The sequence below is a fragment of the Camelus ferus genome, chromosome 10 (assembly GCF_009834535.1).
Source record: "Camelus ferus isolate YT-003-E chromosome 10, BCGSAC_Cfer_1.0, whole genome shotgun sequence".
Lineage (NCBI taxonomy): Eukaryota > Metazoa > Chordata > Mammalia > Artiodactyla > Camelidae > Camelus > Camelus ferus.
Window position 1 is genome coordinate 30,202,459 of NC_045705.1, and position 25,169 is coordinate 30,227,627.

General features: G+C 39.2%; 1 protein-coding gene across 8 annotated transcripts in view; it reads right to left on the bottom strand.

Annotated features, from left to right (window-relative positions):
* The window catches only part of AMBRA1 (autophagy and beclin 1 regulator 1), a 152,496-nt gene that overhangs the window by 26,473 nt on the left and 100,854 nt on the right, over window positions 1-25,169 (bottom strand). For all 8 annotated transcript variants that reach the window (XR_004323179.1, XM_032488551.1, XM_032488552.1 and 5 more), the window contains 3 exons: window positions 12,572-12,682; window positions 2,917-3,105; window positions 1,909-2,063 (listed from right to left, as the gene is read on the bottom strand). Coding sequence is in view for 7 of the 8 variants with exons in the window: in XM_032488551.1 (XP_032344442.1) it covers window positions 1,909-2,063; window positions 2,917-3,105; window positions 12,572-12,682 (455 nt within the window). In the remaining variant the exon portion in view is untranslated. The remainder of the gene's footprint in view (window positions 1-1,908; window positions 2,064-2,916; window positions 3,106-12,571; window positions 12,683-25,169) is intronic.

Here is a 25,169-nt window from a genome sequence, read left to right on the forward strand (position 1 = left end):
CTTGCTAGGATGGAGAACTGGTAGGCTGTGCCCAAAAGTTGGGCAGGAGCCCTCGCTTCCAGAAGAGGCTGGAGATGTCCATTAGTGTTGCCGAAATCAGGTTCTGTCTCTTGATGATTAGAAACAATAATTCCACAATTAGACAGGAAGGGTTGGAAGAACAGCAAGGACCAAGATTCTAGGTGGTGAAAAGCAGACACCAGGTAACTTTACTATCCAAATCTGCTTGAGGTAAGATATTTAAACTAAATTCACTTTCCATCCTCTTTTATGTAGACAAGGAAATAGGCTTTATGAACTCCCCGCAAGTCCTCTCCCAATCATTCAATGTCAAATAATTTCAGTCATACGGAATTAAAGAATCAGAACTTTCCTGTCATTATGATGTCAAGAGCACAGAATGCCTTGTTTCTACCCTTTCAGAGTCATGATGGGACATGTCTCCCATCACTGGTTCTGCTAGTTCCACCTAGAAACAATAAGGACGCTTTTCTCAAGATTCTTTTTCATTTACTCAGCTTCCCCTAAGTGTCATGTGCCTTATTAGGCACCTGGACTTCATAAAGATGAAACAGACATGGTCTCTACCCTCAAAGAGCTCACAGTCCCAGAGAAGAGAATGACATGGGAATAAATGTTTGGCGCGATGAGTGTTAACATAGAGTTTACTAGGTACAGGGGTGGCACAAGGAGGGAGTGATCAATTCTGTTTAGGAAGATTCCACAAGCCTGTTGAAGAAGGTTTAGGAAGGGGAAGAGCTTGCAGGCAGTTGGGTTTCAGGGAGAAGAGGGCACTCCAGGCAAAGGCGTACTGGCAAGAGCCTTACGGAATTTAGGAGGCTTGGAAAGTGGCTCAGTAGACTTGGAAAGAGGGTCCCTGAGAAGGAGAAGAGGCTGGAGGCAACACACTATGTCACCTACTTTCTATGGCTTTGTACATAATGAGTCCTGTCTTTAGTTTTTTCCTTTAAAACAAATGCTCCCCATTCCAGGCTGAATTCAACAAGCATCTACACGCCTGGTACTAAATGAGGGGCCCTGGAGAATATGGCCCTAAGGAGCTTACAGTGAACCTAATTGGGTGGATTAAACGTATACACCACACAGCTAAAGAAAACACAAAACAACACATAAACAAGTGCATAAAACTATAAACAGCACAGCACAAAGTGCTAAGGGAATTCACAGGTTCTTAGCTTGAGACAAAGCTTAAATACCATCTAATTAGAGAACTATTCAAATGTTCAACTCCCCTTGACAAAACCTTGGCCAAATGAGCCCCCACGGGATGTGGGAAGCTTAGTCAGAAACTAGACTGGTTGAGTCCAGAAGGCCACTAACCTCACAATGCCCAAATGGCTTTTGCGGCAATACAAGAGATGACGGCTTCAGAAGAGAAAGGGTCTTAAATAGAACGTTTCTCCACTGGAGAAATAGATGGGACAGTTAAAATCACAGCAGCTGTCCAAAGTCTTCATCCTCCATCACGACTACAACCTCCAGAAAAGAACACTTCATAGTATACTATCCACTCCTTTTTATAGCTTGCTTCCTCAAACTTTTTTAAAAAATAAGCATAACTATTTCATTGAGTTCTTTATGTATCTCCAGACTAAAGGTCTAATGTTGAGGTAAGGAAGTATTCTGTTTGGCCTTTATCCAAAGATCCTTTCAGGCCTCTGGGGACCCAGTTCATGATCTAGGGTACGAGAAAGCCCCTGCCTTTTAATAGTCCAGAGCTTCCAAAAATGAGGCCTGCTGGTCATGGAGGGGCTGGACTGGAGTATTCCTTGGTGCCTATGAGCATAAAATCTCTGGTCCCAGCTGGAAGATCACACCCTTGTCCTGCATCACTCTGCCAAGGCTAGGAGAGCTGCCATACAGTGGAGCCTTGACAATGGCACTCACCCTCATGGAGGTCTCGCCACCATGGGCCTGTTGCAGCCTGAAGACCTGGGCCACCATGTGCTCTGTGGATGGGTGCAGCAGGATCCTTCGTGAGGCCAAGCCCACCATTACATACCGACCCATCGGGGACAGACTCACCGAAATGGCATTGGGACCTGAGGGCCAAAAGAACAGAGTGACATTTCTAGGAGTTCTTGCTATTACAAGGAAATAACTTTCCCTCGTAGTCTTTTCTCTTTTTCTCCAATCTTCATCTTTTGTCATCCTGGGGTTCTCTCATAGGATTTATGGAGGAATACGATGAGAAGGCATGTAAAGTATTCAGTACAGTGTCTGACATACAGAAAGTACTTAAAAACTGCTAACCAGTGTTATCATAGAATTACATTAAAAATTATCATACTGTAAGTACTATTTTATAATCTACTTTTTTCACTTCATACATTATGAATGTTTTCCCATCATTAAATATTCTTCTGTAAGAACATTTTAAAGGCCAAATGGTATCCTGTCCTATCAATGCACCATCTTTTATTAAAGCAACTCTTTACAATTGGACATTTTTCTCTATGCTAGATAACACTATTGTGAACATCCCTGTATATAACTCTTGTATAGTTTTCTGATTATTTCCTTGGAAGTGAAATTACTAGATCAAGAGAACATACATTCTGGGGGCTTTTAATACACAATGCCAAACTGCTTTGCAGTGTATGAGTGTGCCCACTTCCTCAAGACATGACCAAGAATAAAGCTTCCTCCCTTACTCCTGCCCATCACAACAGGAGTACGCCGGCGATGCCACTGTCGTAGGGAGGTCTATTCTTGTGAAATTCTTCTACAGTGCCACCAGCCAGGACAGAGTGATCTGCCTTCCTCTGATCTGTGCCCAGTGAAGCAGGGGCAGAATGCGACCATTACTCCTGCCTAAGCTATGCCTCACCTAGGAATGCCCATACCAAGGTACTAGTGTCCCTCTGTCACTAGGCTGGGCTTCTTGTCCCTTACCAAATCGCTTGGTGTAGAGCATTTCGCCCAGGTTATGGGGGGCCAGAGAGTACACTGCCAGGATGCCTTCATCAGGAAAGCCCCTTTGGCTGCTCGGGATGAAAGCTGCCAGGAGCTGGCCGTCTGCAGAAATGTCACAGCTGGCATCATTGTAGATCTTGCAGTTCTGCACCAGCACATTCACAGAGGCTGCATCAGACAAAGAAAGAAATACGGGTAAGAAAGCCTGAAGTTGATGGTATGAAAAATTCTGGGTCAAGAAATCTGGGAGTCTTCCTAAGGGCCTGAACCTTCTCTAGAAATGCTAAAGGCTGCCTTACAAAACTAAAGTGTCATTCAACAAGCAACACAAAACACAGAAAAATATGTCTCTTCTACCACTTTAACAGGAAACTACAGATAGTCAACACAACTACAACCACCTGTTAAGTCTCAGTGCACACTTAGGAAATGTCACTTGAGAGATGAGAGAAGGAAAAAGTTATTCAAAATTGTTCCTGGAGAGCCACTCAATAGCAGGTATTGTCCAAAAGATCAAAACTGAGATGAATGAAAATGCAAACACACTGATTCCAAGGAAAAGGTGATACAGGTAAAACTTCCTTGGGGGTGAAAATCCTACTCTCCACTTGCTATGTGACCTTGGAGAGGGAAACCATTTCACAGATTTGTGTGAAATCTTATTTTCTCAGTTAAGAGAACTGGAATAATTGGAGACTTCAATCTTCTGGACAGCTCTCTGCTAACACTAATCCCTAATTCCACAAGAGAGGATGAAGAGAAACAAAGCCCAGCCCTGGCTGGATGGCAGGAACTATTTTCATTTCTCACTGTGCTCTATGCCTCATCCCTACTATAAGTAATGACCATGTGCAGCCCCAGCCTGCACTTAGCAGTTACTGAGAGTTAAGCACGGGGTCAGCCAGGCAGCAGGCAGGCTCAGTACGAGGGAGTGGGGGGTGGGGTGGGGGAATGTCTGTCGTGGGGAGAATCTGTTCCACATGACAGGACTAATGAGACGTTAGCCAGCTCTGGGACTGTGCCTGCATGCTTTGTTTTGGTTTTCACTTGAATCCCTCTTCGAGGCCCATTCTGCGAATCCCTGACAGAAGGAAGTGGCCTACCCTTGACAGGAGACTGGAACCAGAGTGCCCACATCATGGGCATGAACAGAACAGCACAACATCCAAAGGGACCAAGCTCCTCTGGGCTCTGACTCATTTAGATCTATTTCATATGCACATGCAAAGAGACTAATTTACTTTCTCTCATTTGAAGGAGATGACTTGAGATGTCCACTGTCAGAAGCATTATGGTTAAAACAAACAAGGCAACTCAACTGCCTTCACCAGATTCCAGGTGATCTACTCTAGGAAGCCTAAAGGCCTGACTGGGAAGGTCAAAGGCAAGTTTTTCCAGGAAATTGCCTGAAGGAAAACAAAACAAAGAACTGCTTTCTAGGGGGGCCTTGAGGCTTATGGGATCAGGGACTCAGAGTGATTTCTATTAACTTTATATGCATCCTCCTTTCCCTGTGTGTTGTTAATGAAGCCACAGAGATGACAGAGTAGATCAAAAAAGACAGCAGAACACATTGATTAGGCTATTGTGCCAACCCTCGGGGGCTGACACCTACAGCACCATTACACATTAAACCGTGGAGGGACCACAAGGATGGTTCTGTTTGCTAACTAATAAAATAATGACATCCAAATACTCATTGCTATCACCATTAGGGCTCTGTACTGCTCAACTTCCAACCCACCATCTGCTCGAGCCTGTATGGCTAGATTTATCTAGTTAGCACCAAGACCGTCTGCTCCTTACTCCAGGTCCCAAGCCTGTTGCTAAAAAGATGACAGTCTCCTCCTCCTTCCCAGGACTGACACATGATTACAGTTGAGGGTACAGAACCAAAGCAACGAGAGGAGCTTTAGGAGTGAATCCATCTTGGTTTTATAACCTTGATGTTGGCACAATCCTCAGAAAGATAAAAAGAAACTGCCAATTTAGACTGTAACCATCAAAGGTGGAGAGAGAAAGTAAATAAATCACAAATATTAAGTAGGACATGAAAATAAACAGGGAAGGAGATGGGACTCTGTGGGCTTTAAGATAGCTCTGCATGCTTACCATTTTATTTACATTTAGTATCTCAAAAATGCCTGGTGAGTATTTTATGAAAGTAGGCTTTTCTCTCTTGCTGTTACAGAGATCTAGCTCATGTATGTGAACACGCAATTCAGTCAGACATACAGAAGCCTACAATGACCCTTAAAACTCACCACCAACATTAAAAAGCACTGAACTACCTACTGCCAGATTAATCTCTACGGGGGTTGAGGGTGGGGAGTAAAGTACAAGGAAGGTCTTCCTTCTTCTGGGAAGCTTGGCTCTAAGCCCTTGAAAAACTGGGCATATAGACAAAAAGCATTTTGTCAGCCTCAAATCCAAGCCACTGCATTTGTGTTTGTACTATATTATGATGATTCCAAGTCAATGGCCATCTCCCAAATTTTGTCCCCTCCCCTCAACTCCACCCAGTTTCACAACTGCTCTCAGTTCCTGCAGTGAGCTCAGAGAGGGAGGTGCAAATAACAAATGAAAAGAGAATTGTGAAAATTAAAGCAGAGCTTCTCCAGCAGCATGTGCCGTTTCAGGACCTGTACAGCTAGGGATCTAGGGTTTCACTTCTACCCTAATGAAGGGGATGTGGTAGGCACAGAGTGATCTGGTAGCTTCAGCGAGCACTGGGTGGTATGTTTACAGTTTCATTAATATTTCAAAGCTCCAATTAGCAAACTTACATTTGCTGCTTGTTGTCTATTAATTTCCCACATGGAAATGGAAATGCTCGGCTACAACAGTGAGTGTTCGCTGCTTCAATTTGTTCGTGCAGCTTCTTCTCATAAGGCTGAAATCTTGGTGAGTTAATTTACACAGGGAGAGATTTCCTGGACCTCTGCTACTCGATTTCTGAGGCCATAGGAAAGTAATGCCCTAATGACAAAGACAGTTCATCCTTTCTGGACTCAACAATAACATAAGCATGTAGAGAAAAAGGCAAAGTGAAATACAGCCTAAGACACCGGCAACCCACACACCACTAGAAATCTTTGTTCTGCTCCCTGCCTCGCCTTACCGCAGTGGTTCTCAAGCGTGAGCACGCATCAGAATCACCTAGAGGGCTTAAAACACAGAACGCTGGAGTGAGGCCTGAGAATTTGCATGTCTAACAAGTTCCCAGGTGTCACTGATCCTGCTGGTCTAGGACCACAGTTGAAAAGTGCTGCCTTACCAAACAGTTCTTGATCCCTGAGCTGGAGAGCCAGCAAAATGCCCTCCTGCACTTAAAGGCAAAACATATACGGGGAATGATGATGGAGCAGTTAGCTGGGCAGCTGAGAATGGAAATAAAGGCTAGGAAAGAAAGGATTTTTCAAATCAAACTGCTTAAGAGCTTCAGGGGGGAGCTCCAGGGGGAGCAAAAACGATGCAGAAGACAGCAGGAAGCCATGTTCCAGACTCTGCAATGTAATCTCCTCCTAATTATAAATGATTTCCAAGTGAAAATGCCCTAGCAGGGAATGGGAGGGGTAAAACATACAGATGCCTGGAGGAGCAGATGGCTCTGCCTTCCTATCAGCTCCATAAATTATAAACAAACACCTTGTACAAAGATCGATTTGTAGCCTGTTGCTGGCTGGCCAGATGAGGCCATGGGAGCAATTAGCAGTTGCAGTGCTTTTGCAAATGCATTAGATGCTGATTGGGAAAACCCCAAGGGGTTTAAATCAGCAAGAAAATTTCCTTTTGGCTATCTCTGAGCCCTCAGATTTCAGAATAAGACCTCCTGCACAGAGCTCCAGATGACACTAAGCAAGTACTCCCCAGCGGCACAATCACTCACTATATCCTCTGTGGTGGGTCTGCCCCACACCGCTCAGCTGCTGGGTTTCTTAAGGCCCCTTTTGGCAGGGCACCCTGGTGACCAATGCTATTCACCCAGTAAGAGTTTACTCTTAAAACCACAGTGAATCTAATGAGCTACTTTTTTTTTTTCTTTCATGAAAGTGATTTCAAAATTATCTATGTATATAAGGCCTTATTCACAAATGTCTTAACTCTTTACAGACAGTAATCTCAGTGCATCTCAGTGGAGAGAAACAGGTGGCAGATCTTTAGCCTAATTCCAGAGAAGGGTTAAATCCAATTCAGATAAGTCAGATGATCAGCAACATGGTAGCTGCTGAACACATGAGTAAAACTTAGGACCAGTGGTTTCCGGGCATGGTTTGTGCCAAAGTCAAAACGCTGCCCTCCACTGGGAAGTACATAAGGTTCAGAAACGAATCCTACTACAAAACAGACTCCTAACTTAACTCTGCCAACAGCTGAATCTATCAAAACTGTTAACTAGACTCTATTCAGAAAAACCAGGAATAGTTAGAGCCAGTGACAGGAAGCTCAGGTAAAAGTGACTGTCATTCTAGAGGGAAGAACCATGGGAAGAACACTGGCCATCATCAGATATATGTGCTCTGAACTAGAAAACAGGGTTTTCCCAAGGCCAAAACTCTATGAAAAACAGGGCAATTTTAAAAAGCAGAATTCTAACACCACACAGGATTTGAGTGAGGGAGAAAGGTGAGCCGAATTAAATGAGTCAATCTGGTTGCACGTGACACCCTCTGATCAGCTCAGGTTTTACAAGAGCCATGATCAAAGGATGTAAGAAGGAACATGGAGAATGACAGGAAGTTGTAGACGACAGGAAGTTGTAGACAGAGCAAGCTGAGGTTTGTACAAAGAATGTTAAGGACAACCAAAAAGACTGTCTCTGCTATGCTAGCAGCATATCCAATGCCTGTATTCTTCTGAACAATTTGTTTTCCTATCAAAGAAAATTATCTCCAATTGGGGACAAACAACATCAGAAGGATCAGAAGCCAATTACAGGTGAGGCAACAGGTTAAGAGAGAACTATCTTCTTTACATGAACATCACTCTCCAGAGATGGAAAATGCATCTCTCAGAGTACTGGAAACAGGGGCAGCTGTGACTTTACAATTATGGCCATACTCTTAAAGAATCATGGTACAGTTTCTAAGAAAAAGACCTAATAAAAAGAGCACTTATTGATCATTTACTATAGTAGTGCCAGGTACTATTCAGAGTGGTTGAAATGTATTAACTAACTTAATTCTCATAACAACCCTATGAGGTTGACACTACTGTAACCCTCACTTTATAGTCAAGGAAACTAAGATATAGAGAAATGAAGTAATCAAGACAAAGAAAAAGAAGAAAAAACCTGCAAATTATATTTGTAACACAAGCATAACACTGATACCAAAACTCATAGATTTTATAAAAAAGTAAAAAACAGATCTATCTCACAAATATCAAGGAAAAAACTCAATTATTAGCAAGTTATATGGAAAGAATTTAATGCTAAAGAATATACCATGCATGGATTGACCTAGAGATTATCATACCAAGTGAAGTAAATCAGAAAGAGAAAGAAAAATGGCATATGATATCACTTACATGTGGAATCTACAAAACAAAAGAATTTATTTATAAAACAGAAACAGACTAACAGACATAGAAAATAAACTTATGGTTACCAGGGGGAACAGGGGTTAGGGAAGGATAAAATGGGAGTTCAGGATGTGCAGATACTAACTACTACACATAAAATAGATAAACTCCACAAGGTCCTTCCTACTGGGAACTACATTTAATATCTTGCAATAGCCTATAATGAGAAGGAATAGGAAAAGGAATACACACACACACACACACACACAAACTGAATCCCTAAGCTGTACACCAGAAACTAACACAACATTGTAAATTGACTATATGTCAATTAAAAAAAAAAAAAAAAAGAATACATCATGAACCAGGTGGGATTTATTCAAGGAATGTAAGGATGGGTGTCAATATTACAGAATCTATCAACATAATGATCATATTATTAGCTCAGAGGAGAGAAAAAACATATGATCATCTTCATGTATGCTGATAAGGCCTGACTCAGTTTAAGATGCATTCTTGATAAAAAACTCACAATACAAATAGATAACTTCCTTAAAACAATAAACTAGTTCAACCCAAAAGTCAACAATACACTTAATGAGAAAAAGCTAAGAGTTTTCCTACTGAAATCTGGAACAATATGAGGATGCCCATTATTATTTAACATTGTTCTGATGGTAGCAGCCATTGCATTTAAACAAGAAAATGAAACCACAGGTGTAAAACTCGAAATGGAGGAAATAAAATTATTACTATTTATAGATAACATACCTAGAACCTATGAGATTTAGCTATCGACTATAATTAGTAAATAAATTCAGTAAGATAGTAGAATTTTTAAAAAGCTTCTAACAATAAACTTTAAAAATGTATAAGATTACATGAAGAAAACTCTAAAACATTCCTAAGAACACGAGAGACTTGGAGAAACTGAAAATCATACCATGTCATTACATAAACAGATATAAAAATATTGAGTCTACTTGAGTTATATTCAATGCGATCACATTCATTACACTAACAGGATTTTTTTCAGGGAGGAGAAGGGAAGAGGCAAGGTAGTTTTAAAGTCCATACAGAAAAACAACAAAATGTTCAAGTGAGCAGGAAATTTTGGATTAAAGCAAAAACAAACACAAGAGGCGACTAGTCCTACCAGATTCTAAAACGCAGAGCCTCAAACTTAAACCCATGTGGTATTGTCACATGAATAATCTCAGGGACAGAATAGACAAAAAAAAAAATACACCTAAATACACACAGGAAATTAAGAGGATAAAAGTCACATCCCAAATCAATGGGGACAAATGAATCACTTAATAAACTGGTTGGGACAAATGAATAGCCACATAGGGGAAAAGTTGGAGCATACGCTGCTTATTTGGGATTAGGCTAAATTTCTGGTGAATCAAAGATTTAAAGGTAGAAAAATGAAAATATGAAAGTACTAACTGATCTTCCTGATGATGACACAAAATTTAGGAACCATAAAAGGAAAGCTGGATAATTCTGACTACTTAAAATAAGTTCTATGACAAAAATAACCTTCAGCAAAGTCAAAAGACAAATGACAACCAGGAAACTCCTATTATAAATTCATTTTCTGATTTATAAAGAGTTCTTGTAGAACTGATAAGGAAAAGGCCAGTAAAAAATTAGGTAAAGCACATGGACAGGTCAGGAAAAGGCAACACACATAGCTAAACGTAAGAAGAGCCATACAACCTGGTTTACAATATGAGAAATACAAATTTAAAATACTTACATACTATTTTCCACCATCAGATTTGCAAATACCCCAAAATATGATACCATAAGCAAGAGTTTAGGGAAACACACATTTTCATAAACCATAGGCAAGAGTATAAATTGGTATAACCTCTACCAAAATCATGAATGTACATATTCTTTCTCCCTACAATTCCATTTCTAGGAATTTATCCTATAGATATACTTCCACATGTGCCAAATGACAACCTGCAGCACAGTTTGTCAGCAAAATACTGAAAACAACCTAAAAATTCCTCAGCAACCTATAATGGGAAAGAATCTGAAAAAGTATGTGTATAAAACTGAATTACTTTGTTGTACACCTGAAACTAGCACAACATTGTAAATTAACCACACTTCAATTATTTAAAAATGGTTTAAAAAGAAAAAGTCCCTCAATAGAACTACTTAAAAAATGTAATCTAGAGATTCCATTTGGATAGTGGAATACTAGGCAGCCATTAAAAATGAGTAAACTCTTTACATACTGAGATGGAAAGATCACCAAGATACATTATACAGTAAAGAAAGTAAAGGGCAGAAAGAAGAATAGGTATAACATGCTAACATTTGGGTTAAACAGAGGTGGAAAAACATACATTTACATGTGCTTTTATATGCATACAATATCCCTGAAAAGATATACAAGAAACTGTTAATTGCCTATGGGTGGCGTGGTAGGTAACTGGGAAGGTTGGGAAACTTTTCACTGCATATCCTTTTATATTTTAAAAATCTTTGAATGGTGAATGCATTTCAGATTATAACTTTAAAAAGCAAATAAAATTTTTTAAAAAACAAAATAACTGGAAAAAATTATAGCAAGCAAGATCTGGGCCAAAAATCTAGAGATAAACAAGCAAACTTGGTATTTAACAAGGGAAAAGGTAGACTGCATTTGATTTCTAGCAGAGTTAGAGAAAAAAATTATTGAACATATGGCTTAAAAGCACTTAGAAATAAATTATTACTTCTGAGGTTTCACTAAGACCAGGACATAAAAAATTCAACCTCATTTTCATGGTCTGATAAGGGTGTTAAGATTGGCATACTGGGAAATGCCACAGAGACTATCTTGATTATTTTAAGGTATCTGACAAACTGTTATAATACCCTGTAGACAAGACAGAAAAATATGGGCTTCACATGTGAACAACCAAGCCTAGGTGCAAATTCATGAACCAAAATCAACACAGAGGAAGTCCACAGGAACATACCACAACAAGGCTTGGTGCAATGTCCTGACTGATGCACCAACTTTGCTAGCAATCCAAAGTAGGGCAAAGAAAGTATGTTTATCAAATTAGTAGATGGTATAAGATTGAGAAAAAAGGACTGAATCAAAGTTCAAAAAGATGTTGAGAGGCAGGAACTAAGAAGTGCAATTGACACTATTAAGGTAAAACTTAACAGAAACAAATACAAACCTTTGGTGGTTTTTAAAACATTCAAACTGCACAAGTAAGTACAGGATGGTAGTAGAGTCTTGGTTTATTAACAATTATCAAGGACTTTTAAGAGACTGTAACCTCAACAGTGGCCTGAGAAAAATCTGTCACTTAGAAGAGGCATCATTAGACATTCTCAATGGAGATTCAGAGGCAGGAGAACTAAGACCAATGAGAGGAAGTGACAGCAAGGGAAATGGTGGCTGGGTATAAGATAGAATATCTGAATAGGAATTTAGCAGTGATGGATTAGGCCAACTCATCAGACAATGTGACCTATCACCTGAAGTGTTCAAGCAGAGGCTGAACTGCCACGTCCCAGGAATGCGTGAGAGCCCATCATTAGAAAGTGAAATGAGATGCCTAAAATATTGCAATTCCAACTGAGCAACTGGGAATGGGATTACAGACTCCCCACAGAAGCTGGGAAAATGGACCGTCAAACAGACATGTTTGTGAATCACACCTCAATCGGGCCACTCATTTCATTCATTCCATTCAGATATGGATTAATCAATGAGTTTAACATCACTGTAGTCTTTCTGCAAGGGTCTGGCTCTCACTTTCTACACTCCTTTCTCTTCCTCTCAGTTCCACCCAAACTTTCAGGCTTGGAACAATGAACTACTCCTGGGGCAGACATCTTCATTTTGGTGTCCACATTAGCACTGTTCCGAGCACTGCACCTGGCATGGTTTGCTGCTTAGGGGGATACTCAAGACACGTCTGCTGAATTGCTTGATGAGAGTTGGAGAAGAGCGGCAGAAATGGCACAGGGCAGTCAGCTGCCCAACGAGATGATGAAAAATCTGATGCTACATGGGTTTCTGAGCTCTGGCTCACCAGTAAGAGATAGCCCTTCCATCAGCACCCCCAGTTCTACCATGGCTTACCATTACTGATTTCTGGGAGGTCAAACTTAGTGAAGTCCCACCACTGGAGCCGGTAGGTAGTATTGGCAATGTTACTGGCCACGGCAGACTGTCCATCACCAATCACTGCCCCTGGTGGGGGAGAGGACAAAGAGAGCACGTTATAGTGTTTATCTACATGTGTCCATTGCAAACATGAGACAAAACTGGGATTAGTAGGAGAGAAGGGAAAGGAAGAACCACGACTAAGGCTGAAGACAGCTGACAAATCCTATTTGTAAGTCTCTACCTCAGACATGTTTCTCAAGAATAATTCTACATGTAAATATAACCTTATATACTATACTATATTATATTAATATAATCAGCCTCCCCCCCCCAATTATTACTTAACATTTACTTAGTGCCAGCAATGTGGCAGGAACTGTATATATACTGTCTGATAGGCTCACAATTTAAAGAGACAGGTGAATTTGCATTGAAATGTTGGAAAAGAAGAAAGATAGAAAAAAGAAAAATGGAAGGACACCATTAACACAGAAAAGCCACACAGAAAAGCATTTTAGTCCCCGGATGTCTTTGTGACAAGCAGTGCTCTTTAGGAGAAAGCGTCTCCTCCTTTGTACATGACCTTCTTCCTAATAAAACATCTCAAAGGGGGGCTTCCTCCAGGAGAGAGGCAGCCAGAATTCAGCTGATTGGATACAGACAGTCAGTAAAGAAAAAGTGAGGTAATAACTGTTAATCTCTTCTGGACCCCTGGCATGTAACACAACAGAAATTTATGAGCCTAGCTTTTCTGCATCAGAATATTTTTATTAAGGCAATATTTTATAACCCCCTGCCCCGCCCTGCCCCAGAACTCCCCGGAATCCAGATTCCCTTGTACCATCTCATGGTTTAACTTTGCCTGAGATATGCACTTCTGTATGACATTTTTTTCCTTGGTAACCAATTAAACAAAAAAGGGATTTTTTTAAAACAGGGTGACACTTTAATTTGCAGTTGTATTTCATTTTACATGAACATGTCATTTCCTCCTCCTCCTCCTTCCGAGGTGCATTTCATATACAACCACCCTTCTGATCAGACAGAGCCAAACCCTCTTGGGAGAATAGAACATTCTGTATGCTACACAACCTAAACGGCATTCTCTGCTGCAAACCAACCCCGACTTTGAGAACCTGAACTCGTTAGAGCTGACTAGCCTCGGAACAACGGACAATTCTATTCCTAGATTCTTCACTATCACCAGCTTCCTCCTCTGTATGTCACTGCAAAAGGGTCTTGTCATTTGTATTTTTTTTTCCCTTTTAGAGGGTTGCATTTATTGCTCTGCTACTCCTGGTGTTTCCTGATTCTTTCGTCAGTCGGTCAAGAGATCATTCAGAGAGAAAATGTTCTCCATACAAGCCATGAAATATGAGAAAAGTACTCTTGTCACTCTCCTCCAGCTGCTGCAGGCCACTGTCTGAGAAGACTCTTTTCAACATTAGTTTATCTATAGTCTCCTTTTCTCAGTTTCAATTTGTAAAGAAAAGTACAAACAACAATTCATTCCCAAGATGACGATACTTCTAGATCAATGTATTCTCAGCACAGGTAGTATTGCCACCATGGGGGGCGAAAACTGGCTCATGGGGCGGGGGTTGGGGTGGAATCTTAGTACAATCGCTAGTTTCCTCCAAAGTTCTGCAATATGTGAACACATACACAGCGTATCCATGACGTTAAAATTTCAAAGGAGGAGGGTGGTTAGGGGAAAAATATCTAAAAATGCTCCTAAGGAAGGTAATGATGAAATAACGGTTGAGGAATACTGTTCTAGATAAACTAATACCACCCAAACAATAACATTCTTTAAAATCTTGCAGATACAAAGACATAGTGCCAAATGGTCATGATCTCCCGGAAAGCCTAAGAAAGACAGCATCTGAGGGTTCTGTCAATAAGCCCACTGACCTCAAATCCCTACTGAGGGCCCTGTGGCATATCACACAAATAAGGTAAATATATGCCTTTGCTTAACCTTCACAGAAAATTCTGTAATAATTACATTTGACTTGGGAAATTCTGTTGAACCTCTGGGTCATGAGGAGGGTACAGGACTTTCTTAATAGGAACTTTCTTGATTTTTCCAGGCCTTCTTCATAATGAAAATAATTTTTTTAATTCCAAGGTCTACTTCCTGGGAAAGAACAATTCAGTTTCACTTGGACCCAGGCTCAATTCCACTGAGCTTGTGAATTGTTCCTCTGGCTTCCTTATCTAGATGGTTGACATCTCCAACCACTAGTCTCTCTCAGATTACTTTAGTTCCTTACAATTTCCTCCAACTTTTAATGGAAAAGCATATAACCCAAAATGGAAGAAGGCAAGTTGATTTTCTTAGTATTTGGAAAGAACTTCTAGTTGCTAAAAGAGGTTAGGAAAAAATGGAAGAAACAAACCCCAGGGAGCTTAAAATCTGGGAGAGAGGATGAAAGCTACAAACAGGGAAACAGTTAAGGAAAATACCAGGTGCTTTAAGAGTGCTATGGATCTACAACTGGAACACAAATGACTGAGACTCCAACCCACAGATCCAGAAGTATCCTGTACGCCCATGCCTCAAGGAACGTCCTCTGGAGAACAGCTGTGCAATAAAATAAACATATATGGCTGTGCTGTGTGGAAGAGATTGGGGAGGTGTTTTCTGCCAGTGGTGCCAGAGTGCTGATAAGGAATGGAGTCTTGGCATCAGGGAGAGTTGATTTTCATCGCCGTGTAAACACAGATTAGGAGCTAAAGATGCCAGCAACAGATTAAAGTATCGTCACTAGGTTCTCTTCTGTAAGAACTGCAGGCCAACTGAGCCTGTCTCTCGGAAACATCAGGAAGAAAAAGTATCACCCTATTTAAAAAAACCCCAACCATTTAACAAGCCTCTGGCCACCAAGCTGAAGGTATAGGAAATGTGCCAGAGTGAATTAACAGACTGAGCTACGAAGTATTTACATAGGAGGCACTTAGTCTCGGAAACCAAATCCTGACAGAATGTCGAGAGATTGCTGAGGCCTCAAGTAATTCTCAGTAATAACAGAATGGAACAAGCTAGACTCCGGGTTTCTCAACTTCCACTAGTGATATTTTGGGCCAGATAATCCTCTGTTTAGGGGGTGAGGTGGGTCTTGTTCCCTGCAGGAAATTTAGCAGCATCCCTGGCCTCTTCCCACTAGATGCCAGTAGCACATCACCCCCTCATCCAGTTGTGACAACCAAAAATGTATCCAGACATTGCCAAGTGTTTCCTGCGGATCAAAATCATCCCTGGTTGGGAAACTCCAACCAGATAAATATAGCCTACACATTAACTCCAAGACAGGTGCTCAGAAAGCACTACTAAGGGAACGCTCACTACTAAAGGCACCTAAACTGTTAGTGACACTGATTTTGTAAAGAAACTAATAAAAGGCACAGCATTATACAAATATTCTTTTAGCAAACTTCTAGTTTTCCATTTCTGCCATGGATTAGCATCTGGCTTGAACTAGGATCTTATGACTTGTCTGTTTTTTGCATGGTTTCTAAGACTATGGACTTCAGAATCAGATGGACTTGATTTTGACACCTGCTGCTGGTACCTATAGAGGTACGACTCTATGTAAATTAATCTCTCTGATCTTAGTTTCCTTATCTGTAAAAATGGTATAATAAAAATACCTACATCTTTTAGGGCTGTTTGGAAAACTTGTACTGAAAAAACAAATGTAAAGTGATGGCAAACAGTAAGTGCCTAATAAATGACCACCATTAAAGCTATTTAAATCATTTATTCCAGTCTCTGTATGCTTTTCCTCTATAGGTACTGTTCTGTAATCAACAGCTCATAGACAGAGGTTCTTTTGTAAGAGACAAGCTCAAATAATGTGCCAGGATCAAGAAAGAAAAGCACTTAGTTTCAGAATTAAGAGCAAATTCATAAACCCCAGACTCTTTAGTAATGTTCTCCTTGAAAAACAGCTTAGGCCAAAAGAGACCACATTCTGGGCCATGAAACATACTGTAACAAATTTAAAAGAACTGAAATTATACAAAGCATGCTGTCAGAACACAAGGAAATTAAACTAGAAAACAGAAAGATAACTGGAAAATCCCAGAATACTTGGAGATTAAACAACACAGTTTAAATAACACATGGCTCAAAGAAGACATTGCAAGAGAAATTCTAAAATATTTTGAACTAAATGAAAATGAAAATACAACTTATTAAAATTTGTGGGATATAGCAAAAGCAGTGCTTAGAGGGAATGTTACTGCTTTGAATGTATGTATTAGAAAAGAAGATCTAAAAAATCAATTAATTTAAACTTCCAACTTACGAAACAAGAAAAATGAATAGCAAATTAAATACAAAGTAAGCAGAAGAAAAGAACTAATCAAAATTAGAGCAGAAATCAGTAAGACTGAAAACAGCAGCTCAAGAGAGAAAAAAAAAAAATCAATGAAACCAAAGCTGGTCCTTTGAAAAGATCAATAAGATTAGTAAAATCTTTAGGCAGGCTAACTAAGAAAAAAAGAGAGAAGACACAAAGTATTAATATCAGAAATAAAAGAGAAGCTATCACTGCTGATCCCATGGACATTAAAAGGATGATAAAGAACTATTATGAATAATTCAATGCCCACAAGTTTGATAACCAAGATGAAATGGACTGATTCCTTGAAAGACACAGTCTACCAAAATTTACACAAGAAGAAACCAATAATCTGAATAGACCTACACCTATTACATTGAATCAATCATTAACAACCTCTCAGAACAGAAAATGCCTGGCCTAGGTGGGTTCACTGGTAAATTCTACCAAACATCTAATGAAGACATTATACCAAATCCCTATAATCTCTTCCAGAAAACTTAAGTTTTCCTAACTCATTCTATGAGATAGCACTGCGCTACCTCAATGCCAAAATCAAAGATATTGAAGAAAAGAACTACAGACTAATATCTTTTATGAACACAGAAGTAAAAATCCTCAACAAAATGTTAGCAAATCAAATATAAAAATGTACAAAAATAGTTATACACTACAACAGAGATGTATCCCAGGTATGCAAGGCTGGTTCAACATTTCAAAATCAATTAATATAATCCATCACATCAACAGGATAAAGAAGGAAAATCGTATCATTTCAGTAGATGCAGAAAAGGCATCTGACAAAATCCAACACCTATCTATGATAAAAACTATCATTAAACTAGGAAGAGTGGGGAATTTTCTCAACTTGATAAACAATGTCTACAAAAAACCTATAGCTATATTTAATGCTGAGAAATGACAGCTGACCCTTGAACAATATGAGTTCGAACCGCATGCGTCCACTTACATGCAGATATTTTTCAATAAATATGTACTACAGTACTACAGGTCTGCAGTTGGTTGAACAAGGATGTGGAACAGCAGATACAGAGGCTGACTGTAAAGTTATACATGGATTTTCAACTGCGTAGGGGTTAGAATCCCTATCTCCCACATTGTTCAAGGGTCAACCATATATGCTTTCCCCCTAAGACTAGGAACAAGCAAGGATGTCTACTCTCACAACTCTTCAACACTGTACTGGAAGCCTAGCTAATGCAATAAGACAAGAAAGGTAAATAAGAAATATACAGATTGGAGAAGAAGAAATAAAACTGTCTTTGTTCACAAGTGACATGACTGTTTATGTAGAAAAATCTCAAAGAATTAAAAAAAAAACAAAACCTCCTGGAACTATTAAGTGATTATATCAAGGTTGCAGGATATAAGGCCAATATACAAAAAGTCAACTGATTTCTTATATACCAGCAATGAATAAATGGAATTGGAATTTGAAATTAAAAATATAATACCACTTACACCAGCACCACAAAAAGAGAAAACCTTAGGTATAAATCTAACAAAATCAGTATAAGATCTACCTGATGAAAGAAATATAACAAATCTGAAAAAATATTGGAGAGATATTCCACATCATAGATAGGAACACTCAGTACTGTTAATTGATGTCAATTCTTCCCAAATGGATCTATAGATTCAATGCAATCCCAGTTAAAATCTCAGAACAGTACTTTGTGAGTATCAAAAAACTGATCCTAAAGCTTACCTAGAAAGGCAAAAGATCCAGAATAGCCAACACAATATGCAAAGAAAGAACAAATCTGGAGGGCACTATCTGACTTCAAGACTTACTATAAAGCTATAGTAATCAAGACAGTGTGGCACTGGAGGAAGAACAGACAAATGGATCAATGGAACAGAAAAAAGAGCCCAGAAATAAGCCCACATGAATACAGTAAACTGATCTTAGACAAAGGCAATTCAACAGAGAAAGGATAGTCTCTTCAAAAATGGTACTGAAACAACCGGGCATCCATATGCAAAAAAAAATAAATTAACCTATACAGAAACCTTACACTTAAAAAAAAAAATTACTCCAATTGGGTAGACCTAGACATAAAATACACTATAACTCCTAAGTTGTAATATAGGAGAAAATCTAGGTGACCTCGGGCTTCGCAAAGACTTTCAACATATAACACCAAAAGTACAATCCATGGAAGAATAAATTGACAAATTTTACTAAATTAAAATGAAAAACTTCTGCTCTGTAAAAGACACTGTTAAAGAGAATGAAAAGACAATATACTGGGAGAAAGTCTTTGCAAAACACTTAACTGATAAAGGACTGGTATCCAAAATATACAAAGAACTCTTAAAACCCAACAATAACAACAAAAAACAATTAAAAATGGGTAAAGAATCTGAACAGACACCTCACCAAAGAAGATATACATATGGCAAATAAGCATATGAAAAGATGCTCAACATCATTCCTCATTAAGGAATCGCAAATTAAAGCAACAATGAGAAACCACTATGCACTTGTCAGAATGGCTGAAATCCAAAACAGTGATAACACCAAATGCTGAACAGGATGTGAAACAACAGGAACTCTCATTCCATTACTGGTGGGAACTGCAAAATGGTACAGCCACTTTGGAAGATCGTTTGGCAGTTTCTTGCAAAACTAAACATACTGTTACCGTATGATTGAGCAATCATGCTCCTTGGTATTTACCCAAATGAGTTGAAAGCTTATGTCCACACAAAACCTGCACAGAGATGTTTGTAGCAGCTTTATTAGCAACTGCCAAAACTTGGAAGCAACCAAGATGTCCTTTAATAGATGAAAGGATAAATAAACTATGGTATATCCATATAATGGAATATTATTCAGTTCTAAAAGAAATAAGCTATTAAGCCATGAAAAAACATGGGAGAAATTTAAGTGCATATCACTAAGTGAAAGAAGCAAAAAGCTACATATCATATGATTTTAACTATATGTCATTTTGGAAAAGCCAAAATTATGGACACAGTAAAGATCAGTGGTTGCCAGGAGTTGGGGGTGGGGGGTGGGGCAGCAGGGCAGAGAGGAATGTATTAGGTGGAGCACAAGATTTTTGGGGGGCAGTGAAACTATTTTGTCTGATACTATAATGGTAGATCATGTCATCATGTATTTGCCAAAACCCACAGAATTTATAACACTAGAGGTGAACCCTAATGTAAATGATGGACTTGGGTTATAATGATGTCTCAATGTTGGTTCATTGGACTATAGCAAATGTACCACTCTGGGGCAGGATGTTGATGGTGAGCAAGGCTATGGGTGTATCGGAAGGAAGGAAGGTATATGAGAACCCTCTGTATTTTCCACTCAATTTTTCTGTAAACCTAAGACTGCTCTAAAAAAAAGTCTACTAATTAAAAACAGAGAGAGCACCCAAGACTCACATTCATGTTCTAGGAAATGGAGGAAACAGCAGCTGTCCATAAGCATACTGTTAGTCATAGCAGTTCACTTTTTATCACGCAACCACAGAGTTCTTCACCTGGAGCTCAGACTAAAGAGTAAATGAGGATTATTCTGACGAGAGACAAAATGAGGGGGAAAAGAAAGCTAAATCCAGTGATCCCAGCCAACCATCAGAAAACAACCATCACAAAAACCAAGCTGCCAAGTCTCATTCTCTGAGTCAGGTCTTCAACTTGTAGGCTGGAAGCCTCAGGAATGTGTCTAGGGATAAAATCTTAACAGTTATGATAGTCACATGGTAGATTAGCTCTACCAAGCCTAGTAGCCTGCATGCATCACTCTGCCTCTGCTTCCCTTAGATTCTTCTCTTTTGCTACTTGGAAAGGAGAATTAGGGAACTTTTTTTCCCCAAAACAGTTTTTTAGCCTCTCTCCCAAGATCTGTTCTAGGAGCAGGGAAATGAAGAGTATGATTCAACAGTACAGTGAAAATATGGAACAATAGGAATCATTAGCAAATCTATCAGAAAAGCTAATTTGGGAGGGTAAAGAAGGGCAAGTTACAAAGAAGGAAACAATTAAATCATATTTCAGTCCTATAAATTGTTCCACTTGAGGCTGCCTAATTCAGAATGGCCATCTCTGTATGTTGCTGCTGAGAAGACAGAGTAAGAATGGGGCTGGGGGTGCAAACACTCATCAGCCTGGAAACACAATTACTCTCTGCTTGGTTGTGGTATGAAGCCAAGAACCAGTTTGCTAATTGGACAGTAGAACTGAGACTAGAAACCCCAAGGCAGGTCCAACTGAACAACTAATCAACTTTTCAAAATTATTAGAAAGCCAGCCACAAAAGACCACATATTGTATAATTCCATTTACATGAAATGTCTAGAAGAGGCAAAGCTACAGAACCAAAAAGTAGATTAGAAATTGCCTAGGGCTGTAGTGGGGCAGGGGAAATGAAGGGGGAAGAGGGAAGTGACTGTTAATGGGTATGGGGTTTTTCACAAGGTGATTAAAATGTTCTGAAATATATAGATAGTGGCAATGGTTGCACAACTCTGTGAATATACTAAAAACCACTGAACTGTATACTTTAACTAGATGAAATATATGGCATGTGAATTATATCTCAATAAGGCTGTTATTAAAAAACACTATTCAGTATAAATTTTGGTCAATTTATGAAGTAAGTTAAGGCAATTCTATTTTTGGTATCCTTTGCATTTCTTTAATAATTGAAAAGTGTTGGTGAGCATCTTTTTGTTCCATATTTGTTTATTGGCTCTTTGTATTTCTCTTAGTGTGCACTGCCTAACCAGATATTATGTGCATTTTTATGTTTGGTTCTCTTAATTTGTTTTTCAATAGGTTGTCTGAGCTCTTTGTAAATTAGTAAGCTGGTTTCTGTCCATGAAAAATAACTTTTAGAGCAATATAACACAGGCTTATTGGGACATAAAAAGCCTTTTTCCTAAGTATATACTGAATGGCATCCTAGGAAGAACACTTCTTCTTTTTTTCAAAAAACTTTATTTAAATGCAGTCTTTAAATCTGTTCTATGAAGGGGGTATAACTAAGCACTTCATAACACTCACTTTGTCACCTTTTCACCATTAAAAAAAAAAAAAAAAACTCATCTAAGATCACAGTCAATTATTCTATAACCTGGGAACCTGGAAAGAGTCCCTGGTGGCAGAGAGCAGGACTTCCTCCAGAGGTAGAGTTTCTCTTAGTTCTCATTTATAGTTCTGACATTAAAGAAAATGACCCAACTATATGTAGTTTGTTTATTATTTGTGGGGAGGGTATAGCTCAGTGGTAGAGTGCATGCCTAGCATGCATGAGGTCCTGGGTTCAATCCCCAGGACCCCCATTAAAATAAATACATAAATAAACCTAATTACGTCCCCCCAAATATTTTTAAAAATCGGCAAGAGTATAAAAATCTTTATAAAAAAATAACACTTTATTGGGATGTAATTCACATACTATACAATTCACCTACTTATGGTATTACTATTCAAGGAGTTTTAGTATATTCATACAGTTGTGCAACCATTATCAAAATCAATTTTACAACAACCATCTCTACTATCTAATTTCAAGACTTTTTTTAAAAAAATCATTCCCTACCTCCCAAAATACCTTACCCATTAGCAGCTACTCCCCTCCACTCTGCCCTACTTGAGTATCTCCCTTGCCCTAAACAATCACTAATCTATTTTCTGTCTCTATAATTCTGTCTCTTCTGAACATTTCATATAAATGGAATTACACAATAAGTGGCTATTTGTGGTGGGTTTCTTTCATTTACCATAATGCTTTCAAAGTTCATACATGCTCTAGCATGTGTCGGTACTTCCTTCATTTTTATGGCTGAATAATGTTCCACTGTATGTTTTTATAACTGAACCACAGGTTCACATGAGTGTAAGATAATAGTTTTTATCTACAGAAAACACACTGCGTGGAACCTAGCAATCATAAAAGTGTTGAGGGAAACAAAATTATTTCCTTTGGAAGGAAACAGTAGACTTTCAAAGATCAATTCTAAGAATATCACCTATAGGTGAAACCGAGTCTTCATTTTTTCCTGAGGCTAAAATAAAAGACAAGAGGAGTATTCGGGGACACTGTTTTCTATAAAAACACAAAAATAAAACCACACCACTCTGTTCTTTGTTTATTTTTGTTTGGTTTGTTCACTTACTTTTGTTTCGTTTGTTTTTTATATCCTACACATAAAACTTATATAATGTTATAAACCCAATGTTACCTCAATAAAAAAACAAAACAAAATCCCCCAAAATACCACGTGGGTGATGATAAAAGAAAATTTCACATACAGGGATATAGGGAAGTCATTCTAGCTAATACGTGAGTTAACTTGAATTTTATGCTAACTAAAATAGCCTGTGGCCTATCAAACATACATTGTACATTTGCTTTAATTATTAAAGAAAAGAGCACATGACTAAAAGTAAAGAATGTCCATGTTAAAAATAAAGATTAAATGTCCCTCTTCCTGGGATATTTTGTAGATACAGATGTCAGTGACTGTATGTGCTCTCAGCAGGAATTGGACCCCTAAATCAACATAACAATTCAAACCAGGATTCTATGACCACAGCAGGGTATGCTTTATAACAGGCCAGAAGGAGGAAGACAAATTAACCTGATGGTCATCAGGGCCAGAGCAGTAGATAGAGCCTTTCTATCCAGAGTAAATAGTACAAAGAATCTGGTATTAGCTTTTTTAAAAAACTGTGGTAAAAAAAAAAGTAACATAAAATTTAACATCTTAACCATTTTAAGTGTACAGTCAGTAGTGTTAGTATAAGTACACTGCTGTGAAACATATCACCAGAACTTTTTCATCTTACAAATCTAAAATTCTATACCCATTAAACAACAACTCCCCTTTTCCTCCATCCCCCCAGTCCCTGGTCACCACAATTCTACCTCCTGTTTCTGTGAATTTGACTACTCTAGATACCTTATATAAGTGGAAGCATGCAGAACTGGTTTTAGTTTTTAATGTGGCTTGAAAGAGGGAATGCACAACTGGACAGCACGAACACACAGTCGTTCACAGACATGATGTGAAATCAGAGTCATATTCAAACCTACAGGAGGTTGTTAGGTCTGATGGGAAAATGTAACCTCTAGGCCTGGCATGAACGTTTTCCCTTAAAAAGTCATTCAAAGAGGTCAAAGAGCAAAGGACTCGTGCCATTAGACCCAGAGAACATCAGAAAGTCCAGAGGTGGTGGGGCTGCCATAAGACTACTTTGTTTCCCAATTCAGGGATCGCCGGTGATTCAGCTGCATTGCCCTGACTGTACCAGTGCCAGCAGGATCCAGCAATGCATTACCACCCTAAAGCAAAGGAGTAAGCTGTTCTTCAATGGGTCCTCACTCCTTCCTCCCATCACATTAAAACCCAGGATTAATCTTGACTGTTGGCAGGGTTACTGGTACCTCCTAGCGCTCTGAAGTCAAGCTAAGACGCTCCTGCGTGGGTAGATGAAGACTCTGAGGCCCATTTTCATCATCATTCTGTAGACCTACCTTTCTTCGATATATATGTCCTAATGAAGCAATTATCTACACTTACAGTAATGATGTAATTGGGACAAGTAATTATGAAGGCAGAACATCCATTTTCAAAGAAATATCATTACCTTTCTTCCACCCACAAACATTATTTAAGACAAAAACAAATAAGCTCATAAGAACACATGCTGCTGAAAGATTATTAGGAACAGCATTCCAAACCCCACAGTGTTTGGGAGAAATGGAGGGAAAAAAGCCCAACAACCCCAAAACAAAAACAAAAACCTGCGTTTACTCCCACCAGGTAGGGATTTCCTCAAAGCCTCCACTTCTGACAGAAGACATGCAGGTGGATAGGAGTATTGAGAATCACTCTACCTCCACTTCCATATCCCCCACAACCTGGCACTTCTAATATTTAGGTCCTAGCAACCTCTGCAGCTGGAAGGACACTGGCTCAGGCAGGTACCCGAGTGAAGCCAGGAAAGGAGTCAGGAAAGCTGTCATCCTCTCACTGTTGCACAATGGGGCTGCTTACAGGGGTGCCTCAGCAGCAGAAGGATCGGCAGAGAAGAGGGGGTAGACAGGGAAAAGGACCAAGGAAGAAAGAAGGGAGAGAGAAAGATAAAGACAGCGACTGACTGACTCAAACACTGAACAGCTCTCACCAATCACTTGTCTTAAATTGCTGAGGCTCCTGCGGCTTTTATTATTT